Source organism: Oreochromis niloticus, linkage group LG19, assembly GCF_001858045.2.
Source record: "Oreochromis niloticus isolate F11D_XX linkage group LG19, O_niloticus_UMD_NMBU, whole genome shotgun sequence".
Taxonomy (NCBI): Eukaryota; Metazoa; Chordata; class Actinopteri; order Cichliformes; family Cichlidae; genus Oreochromis; species Oreochromis niloticus.
The window spans coordinates 2,541,024-2,557,300 of record NC_031983.2 but is presented as its reverse complement, the minus strand read 5'-3'; the positions used below and the strand labels follow the sequence as shown (position 1 = coordinate 2,557,300).

Below are 16,277 nucleotides of genomic sequence, written 5' to 3'. Positions count from 1 at the left end.
CCCTTTTTATTTCATTTATATTATAATGGATACAAATATTACGTCTAGCCAATAAAAACAAATTGTTCAGAGATTATTTGTAAGAAAACTGTAAAGTTTTATTGAGTCTCAGTACGATCAGGGTGGATTACAGACCTGCTGAAGTTTAAACAACTAAAATGTTGTGAATTTTATAATCATCTTTTATTATTTTTCTGTTTCCATCTTGAATCAGCAGAAGCAGCTTTGGTCACACAAGATTGAAAAACATTCGTATACAGTTCATTAAAAAATAGGGATAAGAACAGAAACTGTTTTCATTTGGTGACTTAACTTTTTCTTATCAATGACCCATGAGGAGCCACCGATCAACGTTAAGGCAAACAGAAGCTCCGCTTTCGATTAGAGTGACAAACGTCTGATAAGTGAACAAAGAATCTACAATAAGTGATGAAGATCGTTAGCGTTCATTAGTCAACTAATACAAACATGTACAAGTTTGTGTTTTTTTTTTCTATAGTGAATTTACACTTTAACAGGAACAGAGAACTGGACTCAAAACGCCGTCACACAGTAGTAGCAGCGCCACAGGAAGTCGATACACATTAAAATTCCCCCTGGACACACAAGCGCCACCAAAATAAACAGAACCGAAGAGGCAGAAAATGCAAACAGCAAAACAACAGGTGAGGCCATGTGTGGCACAAAAATAAAACAGAGCACACACACTTGTCTTTTACTGACTACTTTTGTCTGTTTTTGAGTCTTTAAACTTTCAAATAAAGTCAAAAGATGAATCTTGTTTCCAGATACTTTAAAACACTGATAGAAGTTCAATGAAGAGCTACTAACCGGACACTGTGGTTGACTGAGGATGAGGGTTTTTTAGAGCAAATTTTAAAAAAAAAACTAATAGGAGTGCAGTGCATCACAATAGAAACCAACAGTAATACAGCTCGATACAATCAGCATCTGCATTCACCAAAGAAAGGTTTAACCAAAGGGAATAAAGGCTGTTTAAAATTTGACTTTAGCATGTCATTTTTTAGAAATGTTGTCAATTTTGTTTTTAACTCCCTCAAACAAACGAGGACAGTTAAGTCATGATCACAAAACTAATTTTTCCTTCTCTGGTTAAAGCAGTAAGCTTGTTGAGCTAAAGTTATGCTGCTGTGCACTAAATAAGACTCAAAAAAGACAGAAGCGGCCTTGAGATGGAGGTTGGTCACCAGCAGAGACAAACTTGGACCCGTGAGTACAGATGCAGCAGACCGGGTCAGTATCCCTCCAAGAGTGACCGTCACTAGTTTCTGTTTTGACCTAAAATCTTTATTTACGTTTTGAAAAGGTGACTGAATTTTAGACTGAATCTGGTTTATTTAACTTCACAAATTTACAAAAAGTACAGAATGTCCAATCAAATCCAGTTACACCAGAATCAGACTGAAACCACAGAAACAGCTAATTTATTAGGACCTCTCAGAGACCAGCCTTAGTCTGCTGGTTATGGTGGCTCAGTAGGGCCAGTACAGGCACTGCAAATCAGGCAAAAGAACAGTAGGACCAATACTTATGCTGCTAGAGAAAGAGGAAGATGATGAACAGGAATCAGGGCATTAAACAAACAAAAAAAAAAAGACTGTCTTGTTAGTGATGATGACAACAGACTTCCTGTCTTTTTTATTTCAGACTCTTTCCATTTGTCTCCAGGTCCAGTTATCTTGGCGTCGGTTTTCTGTCCTTTCAGGTTTCACCCATGTGACGGGATTGTCCAGCTGGAAATGGGCGGGACAGAAGCCAGGGGGCATCCAGCTGGATGTATGCAGTATCAAACAGTTAAGTGTTTCCTTTCAGGATGCCCAGACAGCCCTGCAGCAGCTGGAGGTTCCCCTGCAGGTGAGACACAGTAACAGGTAAATGGACTGGTTCTTATAAGGTGCTTAATACTACAAGGATGTAGACTGGAGAGGCCAGCCAACCTTTCAATTAAGAAGGCAGCCTGCTCATCTCCTAAGCTACAGCCACCTCACATAATAAGATCAAACACTCCTGAACAGTAATGCAGAAGAGGACTTCCCTGAACAGCTGAAATGCTCTTTTAATGGCGGTTTCTCTGTATACTCAGTACCTTGGCGTGTTTGAGCTCAAGCTCGGCCAGCTCCACCAGGTTCTTCCTGAAGGCTGCCACTCGCCTTGTCTTAAAGTCTATGAGCTCTGTGTTTAGAGAAGAATGCACTGTGAAAGCAGACCGCACACACATCCAACACTCCTTAACCTATACGCTGACATAGGAAAGACAAAAAAATGACCTTGCTTGGCAGACTCGGAGATTTTCTCAAACTTGTGGCAGCAAAGCTGCTGACTGGTCTCGGCCTGCAGAACATCTCTGTTTTTGGCTCGAGCCTTATCTAGAGCCTTGTTAGCGTTCTCATAGTCGACCAAAGCCCGACTCCTCCGGTACAAGAGATCCTGTGAGGAGAGACATCATCACATAAATTGCCATATTTAACAAAGCCAGTTTCTTAACTGGTGACTTCAACTGTCAGTCAGACCTTTGCAGCCTGTGACTCCCTCAAATAATATTTCAGCAGGTCGGCCAGCTTCAGGTCTTCATCTGCTGCAATGCGAGCTTCAATTTTCTGTTTAAAAAACCCCCAAAAGATGGTCCCAACATTAGAGTTACTGGGATAATATGATAACAAGGCAAACTCCAAATTTGATCAGACATACCCGAGTTTTCTCGAACAACTCTGACACTTTGAGAAAGAACCTTAAGGAAGAAAAAAGGAACAAAATAACAAGACAGATGTGACGCAGGTATGTTTACAACCTGGCTCTGATCAGGACCAAATACAAGTGTTAGCAAAAATCCAGATACTCAAAATGAAATGTTCATCACATGAAGGCAGCTCCGGGTAAAGTCCAAAGACAACATTTGTTCATACTTGCAGAGGTCTGTGGAGTCCTGTGTTCCTAATGTGTAGAGAGATGAGGCAATTCTGTTGATGTCATCAGCAGCATCTAAACAGAAAACACAAATACGTAGAACATCAGTGTCACACAGTTTTCCTTTATATAAAACTCCAAGTCTCTGTTCAATGAATTACTCGAGACTCTAAAAAAAAGCCCTGAACCTGAACCTTTCAGCTCATGCCAGAGACACAAACACCACATACAAAAGAAAAACAGATTATTTTTAGTACGGTTCAAACTTAAAACAGATCTTACTTTTGTGTGATCGGATCATTCTGTCAGACTTGGCTGAAGCATCCTTGACTCTGTTGTGATATTCTAACAGAAACGTCTTCTCGTGCTCAAAGAAATCATCCACATCCTACAGGCACAAAAACAGCAACTATGAAAAAACAGAAAACATGGAAACAACATTTGGATTAAGGTGGAAACTAGTTCATGGTTCTTCACCTTAACTCCAGCCACCAAGACACCATCTGCAGACTTCACCACATTTTTAAAGAAATCTTCCAGTTTTTCCTTCTTGTTCTTCCCTCGTACACTCAGCTGTTGGCAACAAGACATGAAAAAAAAGAAATATGGACAACACAGACAGTTAGCAGGTATAAAACACCTCCGTTTTCTGTCGACCTGTTTGTTATTCCTATGTGCACCACAAGGTCCCGTGCTGACTGATGACTGGCTCTTCGAGCTGCTCATAAATCCTAAAAATGAAATGAATCTGGTGTGATACTTACATCCTGGTTATACTCCAGGAAGACATGGAAATTGAGGTCTTTCCTGAGCACAGGATGAGCTGCCACACGACATAAGAAGACCTCGTGCATGGCTACGGTTTTCTTAAAGATGGCAAGGTACTCTCTGTGCAACAACACAAAACGGGCGATGTGGTGATTAATCCAGCACGTCAAACAACTGTGGGGACAACAGCTGCTGTCTGTGCTCACTCACGCCTCGAGCTCCTGCTTCATCTTTGTGAACTCCTCTTTAGTCATGGATCCCTCGCCCTCGCCCAGCTTCTGCAGCTTCTCTCTGGATGCATCAAAGTCTGGTCTTGGAGGTGCTGGGGGGATCTGCAACAACAACACTTGGAAACAACCAGATGCATACGGCTCTACAGTGAAGCCTGCTCACACGCTTTCTGGTCTCTGATGCGGGTTTGATAACTCGGTTGCACATGCCTGTCTGCTTTTTTGGCAGTGGTGATGTAAGCTGGTCCATCAGTTTCCAGATATTGAAATATGCAGCACTGTAATTCAGATACTTGTACAGGAAGATGTTAAACCTTTCACTGTCAGATAACTAAATTTAACAGAGAATTTGGCAGGTTAAGACTAGGAACCCTATTACTAACGTCCTGGGCTTTTTCTCTTTTACTCTGCCTACAAATAGAAACCTTCATTGGTTAAGAACAATTGTGCGTCTCGCCTGGATCTGTTTACTTGTTCTTTTCAAACTTGAGCCTCGTTTATTTATATTCTGATAGAAAGTTGGGAAGTAGGCAGAGCGATTTGAACACGTGGAAACAGAAATTAAAATATAATAAATAAGAAAAAAAAAAACAGCCTGTGCAATTCAACAAGCTTGGTATGACGACCTTTATTCAACACAGCCTGGAATGTCTTAGGCAAACATTCCTTCCTTCAAGTAGTCGTCAGGAATAGTTCTCTGGGCAACTTGAAGGGCATTCCTCTTCTTTTCTGGATGTTTCTGTTTCACCGTCTGTCGAGATGCTGCCACACTGCTTCAATAATTTCAGCAATACTCAGCAATTCTCCTTTTCTGACAATATTGTATTTTATTCTGTTGTATATACATTTATCCTATTCATATTCTTACTATCTAATCCTATTACAGTGTTTTTTTCTTAATTTTGCTACTGTAACTTTGCACTGTCCACTTTCTGCTGTAACAAAACAAATGTCCCACGTGTGGGACTAATAAAGGTGATCTTATCTTGTCTTATCTTAATTTGAAAGTCCAGGCTCTGGAAGTGCCAGCCTATGAGTGGGTGTGTTTCAGTGTGTGTCTCTCTGTTTTTGTGTAATTGTGGTGCCTTTTTATACTTGAATGATCGATAGGGGTTAAGGTCAAGTGGCTTGACCATAAAAACCCCAAAACACAAGAAAACCCCCCCAAAAGAGTGTGTGAGTGTGTGAGTGTGTGTGTAATGGCTCAAGACTAAAGCTGTCTTTCTACATCTCATTAATGAGACATAGGATAAAACGCAGGCTCATTTAAAGTGACGACTTAGCTTAACGTTATTCTAAGTCTTAGAATCGTGACTATGAGTGAAGTGAAGTCCTCTGTGCGTGCTGTTCTTACGATGTATCCTGCGTATTCTTCATTTTCGACAAAGGAGTCATGCAGCCAGATGAACTCCTCATGCTGTCGGACCACCGAGAACTCGTTCTGCTTAAAGTTGGGAAGCGTGCTCTGTGCAAAAAGGAAGTACATCAGCAGTGTGCAGGGTCAGGAGCCCGTCTGTTACGTGTTATTGAAGTTCAGGTCTGTCAGTGTATCTGACATCAGTCGGTCTCACCTTGGTGTGAACGGTAAATTTGACCTTGTCTCTCTCACTCAGGGCATCAGAGATGTCAACCTGCAGCATGGCATCTGTTTGAAGGTCCACGTTGACTGCACGTGGCTGCAGGAGGACAGACATCACGTGTCCGACAACGCAGTGAGCAGTACAGACACACAATGAAGCCAGCTGTCAGTTACAGTGGACTCTTCACCTACATCATACTGTGTCACAGTACAGATCTTAACAGGTACTTTCAGGATTACTCACATTAGGAAGATTACTTTAATTAGTACTAGATTTCTAAAAAAGAATCTATCTGAAAGCTCTACAGGAGCTGTACTTGGACCTTAGCACTGTTCTGCACATTAGCTGAAAATGCAGAACATGAAATACAGAGGAGTACCCCAGGACCAATGTTCATATTAAACATCACCAAAATTTCACATAATGACGTCAATTTAAGTAAAAAATAATCAAGGAGAAAAAATAATGTGACTGCTCTGTTTCACAAAGTTTGTTCTACTGATTGCCTTGCATACATATACCATGGTCTCAGCACACAGCTGGAGCAGAGAGGATCTACCCACCAGATGTTTGAAAAGTAGTCTCACCCAAAAGGGGCAAGAGCTAAAACCAACGAACTGAGGCGCTGCATCGAGGCCCAGTGTAAAGTAAAGAAACTGAATCACTAAAGAAAGAAAAAAACAAAACTATGCAGCGTGAAAAAGAGTATACCAGATCACATTTAAGGCCTCATATGGAGAAGAAACAAAAAATACAGCTGTGTCACCATCCCAGTTTAACAAACGTCCTGGGACACTGCATTAAACAATACTGTAACTGGACTCTGCAATACTGCACATCCATCCAATCGTGTATTATTGGATTGACACCTCAATTTCACTTGGCAACAATAAATAAATGACATAATTAGACAGTGACAAGTATCTCACACTCGAGCTACAAAAACTACAGCACACACCTTTCTGACAGGTGTGATGGGTTTACCAGTTAATCCAGAAGCTGCCATGGTTTTAACAAGGACCAAAAGTACACAGCATAGAAGTCCAGTTATAACACCAGTGTCTTAATAATATATCTCTGTTCTATTTCTTATCCACAAGCCAGAATGTAGGTCTGAGACACTTGGATCTCCTGACTGTGTGAACCTTACTGCCCTCACAGAACAGCTACATTATAAACTGTTCACAGAGTCTAAACTAAATATACTGAAGGTGCTCAGATGGGAGTAAATTCACAACTTTGCTTGCATTTTTTTTGTCATTTGTTTGTTCTTGTACAACAGAAATCTTCTGTTGACTCAAGCCAGGTTCATGACTCATTTTCCTTTGTCCCATCTTTCAGAGGGGATCCTGAATTTCCTCTTTTTGAAGTTCATAAAGCACAACATACTGAAAAGCCTTAAAAACATGGCATGCACACCATGTTCTTAGGAAAAAAATCTATAAATCAAGCTGTGACTGATACATGAATCAGACACTTCTGTAAAAGACTTATATAATTTAATTTAGTGTATGTAACTGTATACATGTGCTTCAGAGTAAAACAGCCTTTAAAAATCATTTTCTAGCTTTACTAAATGATATTACCATAAAACTTCCACAGTTCTTTACTCAACATGCAGCAACAACCTCAGGATGAAAGAAAAGATGGAATACAAATCACCTAAATTATTTACAAGATAATATTTAGATTTGAGGGACAGCAGTGGTAGTTCAACCAGACAGTTGTACCTGAACCACAAGCAAAGTGCTCAGTTACCAAGTAGGTTCAAGAGCACTGAGTAAACTACATTTAAGGTTGACTTTGGGGTTTTGTTTCGTTCCATCTCTTTGGATTTTAGATTGGTAGTCACTGTGATGATGAAAGCCATGTTGTCTTTCTTAGAATTACAGAAACATGGACACCTTTATCCAAAATTCTGTAATTCTGGGCTGAATCTTCCTCGTCGAGCTTCATTGAGAATAACACAGATTATCCAATTAGAATCAGAGCAGCGTGTATGTATGCGTTTCAGTCATGTGACAGCTGATGGTAAAACAGCACAGCGCTAGCAGCACGTACCATCAACATGAACTTCACTAAGTCAGTGGTTCGTTAGCTGCCATTTAAACTTCCACTATTACCGTTAGCCTTGTTAGCTCTCGGTAAAGCCCAAAGACTGCAGCCGGGTCATCATCTGTACTCGCGGCTTGGAGAACCAGTCTGACCACAGCTGACAGGCTAACTGCCCATTAGCAAGAAGCTAAAGTTAGCCTGGACAGCCAACTTCTCTAGAAAAATGAGCGAGCAAATGCTACCCAGCTGATTTAGCTGAATCAAAGACCGAAAGGCGTCAAACTCCAACACACAGGCAGACAGGTGAAAAGACACAAGGTGAACAAACAGACAGGCAGGCGGACAGCACTCACTCCCCGGTCCTCCTCGGAGAGGAAGTCGGGTCCGTCGTCCAACCCTTCCTGCTACGAAGACAAAGAGCACAGGGTTGTTTGTTTAGTTACACACCGACCGTAACACAAACGCAAATACAACACAACAACCGGTGGAACCTCTCGAGCTCACCGAGCAGACAACACAGGAAAAACAGAAGAGACAGAGAAACCTACCATCATGGCTGCAAATGGGTGGAGACCGGAAGTGGAGTGACGTCAGAACAGTCAGGCGTCGTCAGGCGGATTTCATGAATTTAATTCAAAACAAAATACCTTTAAAGAAAACCTACTTTAAAACAAACTAAACTAATATTAGAAAACTTAAGTTAAAATAAAAGCTATAAAAAGATTAAATAAAAAAAAGGTAGAGCCAGCATCTTCTGAACACGTTCCCTCACATGTGGAAAGTTCCTCTTTTTCAGAAGAACTTTGTCACCAGTTTTGTTCATAATATTTATGGACATAATTTCTATGCATAACCAAGTGACGACGGAATTTGGTGGCTTCATAATCATCTCTGCTTGTGCAGATGATGTGGTTGGTGTCATCAGGTGGTGGCCTCCAGCTCACACCGGACCTGTGAGTGGCCAAGTGTGAAGTGGTGGGAATGAGAATTAGCACCTCCTGGTCTGAAGGCCATGCCCCTTAGCCAGAAAGCATGGAGTGCACACACAGACAAGTTGCTGGAGGAGTTTAAGTATCTCGGATCATGTTCATGAGTGAGGGGAGTAGGAGATTGACAGACAGACTGGGGCCATGGTTGCAGTGATGCAGACGCTGCAACCTTCTGTAGTGGTGAACAGAGAGCTAAATGTAAAAGCAAAGCTGTCAGTTTACGAGTCGATCAAAGTCCCCACCCTCACGTAGGATCGTGAGCTTGGGTAGCGACCCAAAGAGTTGAGATCACTGATACAAGCAGGAGGAATGAGCTTTCACTGAAGGGCGGCTAGTCTCTCCCTTAGAGTTAGGCAGAGGCCAGGAGTTAAGCTATTTGAGAGGAGCTCATAGTAGAGCAGCTACATTGAAATTTTATTTGTCACATACACAATCAAGCCATACCACAGCCCTGCGACAGACTGGCAACCTGTCCAGGGTGTACCCTGCCTCTCACCCTAAGAGGGCTGGGATAGGCTCCGCCCCCCCGTGACCCTGACAAGGATGGATGGATAATCTAAACATCAAAAGGAACATACCATTGAAACACATAAAAGTAGGAAAAATAGATAAAATGAAGGTTTTCGCCTTCATTTCTGCCAAACAATGCTGAAACGTTTCTAGCGGCTAGTGTCTGTCTCTGTGTCTTCCCTGTGTTTCTCGTGTCTCCGTGTTTCATGCTCCCTCGCCGTCTCTCCACACAGTAATGTCCCCGTGCTAGTTTCTCCCCTGTTCTCAGTGTTAAGCTTGTGTGTCTTCGTCTACGTCTTCATATTTGTCATGCTTCCTGTCTTATTTTGATAGTCCTTGTCCTGCACTCACTGTATTCAGTTTTGCTTCCTCTTTGTCTTGTTATGTCAGATTACTCCCCAGATGAGGATGGGGAACAGCTGTCTTCCTCAGCTGTTCCCCATCCTCATCCGTTATCCTGCCGGTGTATTTAAGTCCTCAGTGTCCCCCTGTTTGGTGTTGTGTTCTCCGTGTTAGTTGTCAGGTCAGGTCTAGTCTACCAAACTAAGTGTATGATTGTATTTCTAGCTTGCCTTTTATTTCTTTAGTGTTCATGTATTTTACTTTTAGCTTGTTTCTCCAGCAATAAAGCTGCTGCTTTAAGTTTTCCGTCTCTGAGTCCTGCGTTTGGGTCCTAACCTAGCCTGACACACAGCTGACAATTAGCAAAACAGTGTGAAAGAATTCCAGATCAGATGTTTTTAGTTCAACATGCAACTGAAGACGTTTGACCTTCCATCTGGTTTTATTTAATGCAGTCAGAGAAAATCTTATGTGCTCTTTATGCAGCTGAGTACACTGAGTATTAAAAGCAGAATCTGTGCAGGTCTGAGATCAGCAGCTCTCTGAAACACCAAACTGAGTTAATGTTTCTGCCGATATACAGTGACACAGTTACATGGATGATTACTCCCTTTGACTTTTTGTCTTTAACTTTATCAGAAAAACAGCTGCAGCTTTCACTGACAGCACATCATGTGGTACTTAGTTAGTTTTAGAGTTATTACAAAGAGTGAACATATAAGATGATCTGTCTTTGTCACTGGGTGGTGCTGAGGTCTGAATCCTTGGGCAGCTCCTGTAATCACAAACAGAATCATCGCAAATGTAAAGTTTACCCCTTAAATCTGAAACATCCTTCCCTGTCCTCACACACTGCAGGATCTGAAGTTCTGCTCCTACATGTTTTCAGTTCTGCTGACATACAGTGGCTTGCAAAAGTATTCGGCCCCCTTGAACTTTTCCACATTTTGTCACATTACAGCCACAAATATGAATCAATTTTATTGGAATTCCAGGTGAAAGACCAATACAAAGTGGTGTACACGTGAGAAGTGGAACAAAAATCATAAATGATTCCAAACATTTGTTACAAATAAATAACTGCAAAGTGGGGTGTGCGTAATTATTCAGCCCCCTGAGTCAACACTTTGTAGAACCACCTTTTGCTGCAATTCCAGCTGCCAGTCTTTTAGGGTATGTCTCTACCAGCTTTGCACATCTACAGACTGAAATCCTTGCCCATTCTTCTTTGCAAAACAGCTCCAGCTCAGTCAGATTAGATGGACAGCGTTTGTGAACAGCAGTTTTCAGATCTTGCCACAGATTCTCGATTGGATTTAGACACCAGACAGGTCAGGGATAAAGTTATTGAGAAATTTAAAGCAGGCTTAGGCTACAAAAAGATTTCCCAAGCCTTGAATATCCCACGGAGCACTGTTCAAGCCATCATTCAGAAATGGAAGGAGTATGGCACAACTGTAAACCTACCAAGACAAGGCCATCCACCTAAACTCACAGGCCGAACAAGCAGAGGGCTGATCAGAAATGCAGCCAAGAGGCCCATGGTGACTCTGGACGAGCTGCAGAGATCTACAGCTCAGGTGGGGGAATCTGTCCATAGGACAACTATTAGTCGTGCACTGCACAAAGTTGGCCTTTATGGAAGAGTGGCAAGAAGAAAGCCATTGTTAACAGAAAACCATAAGAAGTCCCATTTGCAGTTTGCCACAAGCCATGTGGGGGACACAGCAAACATGTGGAAGAAGGTGCTCTGGTCAGATGAGACCAAAATGGAACTTTTTGGCCAAAATGCAAAACGCTATGTGTGGCAGAAAACTAACACTGCACATCACTCTGAACACACCATCCCCACTGTCACATATGGTGGTGGCAGCATCATGCTCTGGGGGTGCTTCTCTTCAGCAGGGACAGGGAAGCTGGTCAGAGTTGATGGGAAGATGGATGGAGCCAAATACAGGGCAATCTTGGAAGAAAACCTCGGAGGTTCACCTTCCAGCAGGACAACGACCCTAAACATAAAGCCAGGACAACAATGGAATGGTTTAAAACAAAACATATCCATGTGTTAGAATGGCCCAGTCAAAGTCCAGATCTAAATCCAATCGAGAATCTGTGGCAAGATCTGAAAACTGCTGTTCACAAACGCTGTCCATCTAATCTGACTGAGCTGGAGCTGTTTTGCAAAGAAGAATGGGCAAGGATTTCAGTCTGTAGATGTGCAAAGCTGGTAGAGACAGACCCTAAAAGACTGGCAGCTGTAACTGCAGCAAAAGGTGGTTCTACAAAGTATTGACTCAGGGGGCTGAATAATTACACACACCCCACTTTGCAGTTATTTATTTGTAAAAAATGTTTGGAGTCATGTATGATTTTCGTTCCACTTCTCACGTGTGCACCACTTTGTATTGGTCTTTCACCTGGAAAATATAATTGATTCATGTTTGTGGCTGTAATGTGACAAAATGTGGAAAAGTTCAAGGGGGCCGAATACTTTTGCAAGCCACTGTATGAACTGTTTATTCATCGATAGTTTTAGTGAACCTTAATGTCTCACTGGAGCATATATTCAACTGAATCATTCTCCTGTCTTTATTTATTTTTTTGATGTTCATATGTGTCATACTTGGTTTAAACTTTCATTTTGAAGTAAAAGGAGGAAAGAGAGCATTTTCACTGGGATAAGCATCTGAACCAGCACGTTAAAGATCTTTGTGTATACTGAACATTGATATAGTTCACATAAGGATAATTTAAATCCCGAGAATCTGCTGACTTTTCAGTTTTATTTATATAGCGCCAAATCACAACCACAGTTGCCTCAAGGCGCTTTATACTGTAAGGTAAAGACAATACAACAGCACTTTTGGGGCTAATGGTTGGGTAAGATTGGAGCAGTGCCATCATAACGCTACGTCTCAGCACGGATTTGTGATCACCTTAGTGTTGCACAAATGGCTCCTAAAAGAAGATTTAGAAGCGGCGCTCAAGATGACAAAAAAAGTAAGACAGGATGATGCTATGTGGTATTTATTGTGTTTGAACATATTTAACAGTAAATAGCCACAGTTCACTTTAACCTGAACGGCAGGTTGTTTTTCCTCAACTTGTTAGCCAGCCCTAAACAAACTGTAAACTTATTTAATAACCAAGTAACTGATTTGATTGTATTGTTAGCTTTGGTTGTTAGCTACCTACCAATTTGTGTGTGTGTGTGTATTTTGTTTTGTTTTGTTCCACAGGGTTCAGTGCTAGGACCAATTCTATTTACATTATACATGCTTCCCCTAGGCAGCATCATTAGAAGACATAGCATACATTTTCACTGCTATGCAGATGACACGCAGCTCTATCTGTCCATGAAGCCAGGTAACACACACCAATTAGTTAAACTGCAGGAATGTCTTAAAGACATAAAGACCTGGATGGCCGCTAACTTTCTGCTCCTTAATTCAGATCAAACTGAGGTTATTGTACTCGGCCCTGAAAATCTTAGAAATATGGTATCTAAGCAGATTCTTACTCTGGATGGCATTACCTTGGCCTCCAGTAATGCTGTGAGGAACCTTGGAGTCATTTTTGACCAGGACATGTCCTTCAACGCACATATTAAACAAATATGTAAGACTGCTTTCTTCCATTTGTGCAACATCTCTAAAATTAGAAATATCCTGTCTCAGAGTGACGCTGAAAAACTAGTTCATGCATTTATTACTTCCAGGCTGGACTACTGTAATTCACTATTATCAGGATGTCCTAAAAACTCGCTGAAAAGCCTTCAGCTAATCCAAAATGCTGCAGCAAGAGTACTGACAGGGACTAGAAAGAGAGAGCAGATTTCTCCTGTTTTGGCTTCCCTTCATTGGCTTCCTGTTAAATCCAGAATTGAATTCAAAATCCTGCTCCTCACATACAAGGTCTTAAATAATCAGGCCCCATCTTATCTTAATGACCTTGTAGTACCATATCACCCTATTAGAGCACTTCGCTCTCACACTGCAGGCCTACTTGCTGTCCCTAGAGTATTTAAAAGTAGAATGGGAGGCAGAGCCTTCAGTTTTCAGGCCCCTCTTCTGTGGAACCAGCTTCCAGTTTGGATTCAGGAGACAGACACTATCTCTACTTTCAAGATTAGGCTTCAAACTTTCCTTTTTGCTAAAGCATATAGTTAGGGCTGGACCAGGTGACCCTGAATCCTCCCTTAGTTATGCTGCAATAGACGTAGGCTGCCGGGGATTCCCATGATGCATTGAGTTTTTCCTTTCCAGTCACCTTTCTCACTCACTATGTGTTAATAGACCTCTCTGCATCGAATCATATCTGTTATTAATCTCTGTCTCTCTTCCACAGCATGTCTTTATCCTGTTTTCCTTCTTTCACCCCAACCGGTCGCAGCAGATGGCCCCGCCCCTCCCTGAGCCTGGTTCTGCCGGAGGTTTCTTCCTGTTAAAAGGGAGTTTTTCCTTCCCACTGTCGCCAAAGTGCTTGCTCATAGAGGGTCATATGATTGTTGGGTTTTTCTCTGTATGTATTTTTGTGCGATCTACTGTACAATATAAAGCGCCTTGAGGCGACTTCTGTTGTGATTTGGCGCTATATAAATAAAATTGAATTGAATTGAATTTGTTTGTTGTTGTTGTTTTGCAACTTGGAGTTAGCATTTCATTTTGAACAAATTAAATTGAATGTAGCCACAATAATTTTCACCTGGCAAACAGCAGCTAAAACATAGCAAATTTATTTATTTTAGCTAATGTGTTTTTATTAGAACAAGCTTTACTTGCTGTTTGCTTCTCAAATTAAGTAAAACTGCAACATCATTTATAATAGCTAGCTTTTTTTGGTTACAAAGAATCTGATGTTTTCTCACAGTATTGGAAATATTAATAAGTGGTGTTTTAATTTACTTTATCTTAACACAAAATCGATGAAAGGTCTAAACTGCCCCCAGTTCTTCCACGTTAAATATTAACTTTCTAGCTATGCGTCATTGCATCCTTTAGATCATATTTTGACATATTAATATTATTGGATAATTTGCACAAGTTGAAAACAAATTCATTTGTTGTGTGGTTACACATGTACACATGGAATTTACGCATGGAATTTCTTCCAACCTACATTTAAAAGAACTAAGTGTGTTCATCTTCATCTAGTTATGAGCAGTCAATCTTTTGGGGCTATTTATCAAATCTCTTTGGGGCCACCAAAATCCTATGGCCGGCCCTATGGGCCACACAGGAGGCGGGGTTTATGAGCCATACTGGAGCCAGACGCCAGGGGGCAGTAGAGACTTTCGGGGAGCTGTTAACAGGCTCCATATCCGGCCGTACTACATTTACCAGAATCCTTTGCCTTGGCGTCGAAATTTTGCGAATAGGTCAAATCAAACCGATAAATGGCAGCCAGTTAGCGCGCGTTGTAGAGTCAGGTAAAGCTGCTCGTAGTTCTTTAATTGAGACGTGTAGTTTCGCCGGTCAGCACTGAGTGCTGCTGGGCGGTGCAGCCACACATCGCCTGTTACAAAACGCAGCCGGTTGTTGCATAACACAACAACACAAGTGATGTTAAGCTCACAGTCGCCGTATCCGGTTCTTTATTAGGGTCTTTTAGAAATGAGACACCAGCGAAGTCCAGTCTGAAGCAAAGACACTACTTGGAGCTGTCTCGGCAGGAACTGGTTTGTGATTCATTGAGCTGACCTGCCGCTAGCTGCTCAGGGTGAGTGTCATAACACGCCGAGCCGGTTTAGGTGCACAAACACAAAGATGGTCAAGAAAAGCAGGAGACTGTATTAGTGCTTTCACTTTATAATGTTTTAATCAAGTGGCAAACTAGGTAGCTCATATTATTGCGACAACATTGCATGTATATTGTTGTTTTTATTTTTAGACAAATCAGATAAACCCCAGTGATCTCCAGGTCAGGTGCATGGTGGTGATTGAGATACAACTGACATTCACTATTTAAAAACAGTCCCAGTTTCTGACTGTAAATAAAGGACAGCCTGCCCTCTACGTGCAGGTGATGCTTTCAGGATCACATTTAAGATTATTTTCTCTTTTTTGGTGCTTAAGCAGTATCATCTGGGGCTGATACTGAACTGGGGCTAGACTATACTCCTGTTCAGTGCCTGTTTATATCACAAGATGTTGCAGTAAGTCGGTATAACCTTATTTAAACAACATTCATTTCTTTTAAATTGCAACCTGATAAAAGACGAGACCTTTTAAGAAATTAAGGGGAGTGCTTAAAAGATCCAAAGTTACACAGTAACACCACCAACTCGACACCCCTACTGGTGAAATGCTTCCCCCTAATGAGTAAGTAAGTTTTAATTCTGCAGATAGGAATTACAAAACATAAAAAGGCCCTATTTTACACATTTCTAGCTCCACGTTTTTATTCTTGGGCATTGTTAGAGCTTTGAGCAGTTCAAAATTGTCCATATTTGTCTTTTTCTTAGTCTTGTTGCAGTCCTTGGTAATGCACAAACTGTCTGAAGCCTGAACCCTCACCAAACTAAGATGCAACCTTCTGCCGTGATCAAATCTCAAATGTAGATTCATATTAAGAGGCACTTTTCTTTTTGTGTCCTTTCAAAGTGCCTGATGCGAATCAGCCACCGTGAATCAACACAGCATTATTCCCAGTTATCAATGAATGAAAGACTTCTTTAGCACTTTGTTGATCTCCTCCCTTGTCTTCCCCCTTGCAGTGACTCATGGCTAATCGGCTCCTCAAAGTCTCCTCTCTAGCCACAGCAGTATTTGCCTCATCTGGATTTTACCTTTATAGCAGTCACCTGGACCTCAGTGACTTAAGTGTGATCCGCTTTGGACGAGCTGTAGCGACTGTGAGTTACTGCACAACACTACTTG

The 16,277-nt window shown here is 41.5% G+C and overlaps 2 protein-coding genes across 6 annotated transcripts in view; one reads left to right on the top strand and one right to left on the bottom strand.

Moving 5' to 3' along the window:
• Positions 1–76: 76 nt before the first annotated feature.
• On the bottom strand, positions 77–8,181 carry snx6 (sorting nexin 6). Its single transcript, XM_005477721.4, has 14 exons — positions 8,107–8,181; positions 7,912–7,962; positions 5,495–5,599; positions 5,278–5,388; positions 3,904–4,025; positions 3,690–3,813; positions 3,403–3,498; positions 3,208–3,313; positions 2,925–3,000; positions 2,710–2,749; positions 2,532–2,618; positions 2,289–2,448; positions 2,108–2,193; positions 77–1,869 (listed from the first exon to the last, which is right to left on the bottom strand). Exons 1-14 carry the CDS (start codon positions 8,110–8,112, stop codon positions 1,816–1,818), a joined length of 1,224 nt encoding a protein of 407 aa, XP_005477778.1. The 5' UTR covers positions 8,113–8,181; the 3' UTR covers positions 77–1,815.
• A 6,514-nt stretch (positions 8,182–14,695) lies between these two features.
• Positions 14,696–16,277, top strand: part of adck1 (aarF domain containing kinase 1) — a 115,221-nt gene continuing 113,639 nt past the window's right edge. For 2 of the 5 annotated variants that reach the window (XM_005477719.4, XM_013264686.3), the window contains exons 1-2: positions 14,723–15,117; positions 16,115–16,252. In XM_005477719.4, the coding sequence (XP_005477776.1) occupies positions 16,121–16,252 (132 nt within the window). In that variant the 5' untranslated portion in view covers positions 14,723–15,117; positions 16,115–16,120. Of the gene's footprint in view, positions 15,118–16,114; positions 16,253–16,277 lie in introns of all 5 variants that reach the window. The other 3 variants (XM_005477718.4, XM_019349058.2, XM_019349057.2) reach the window with 3 other exon arrangements.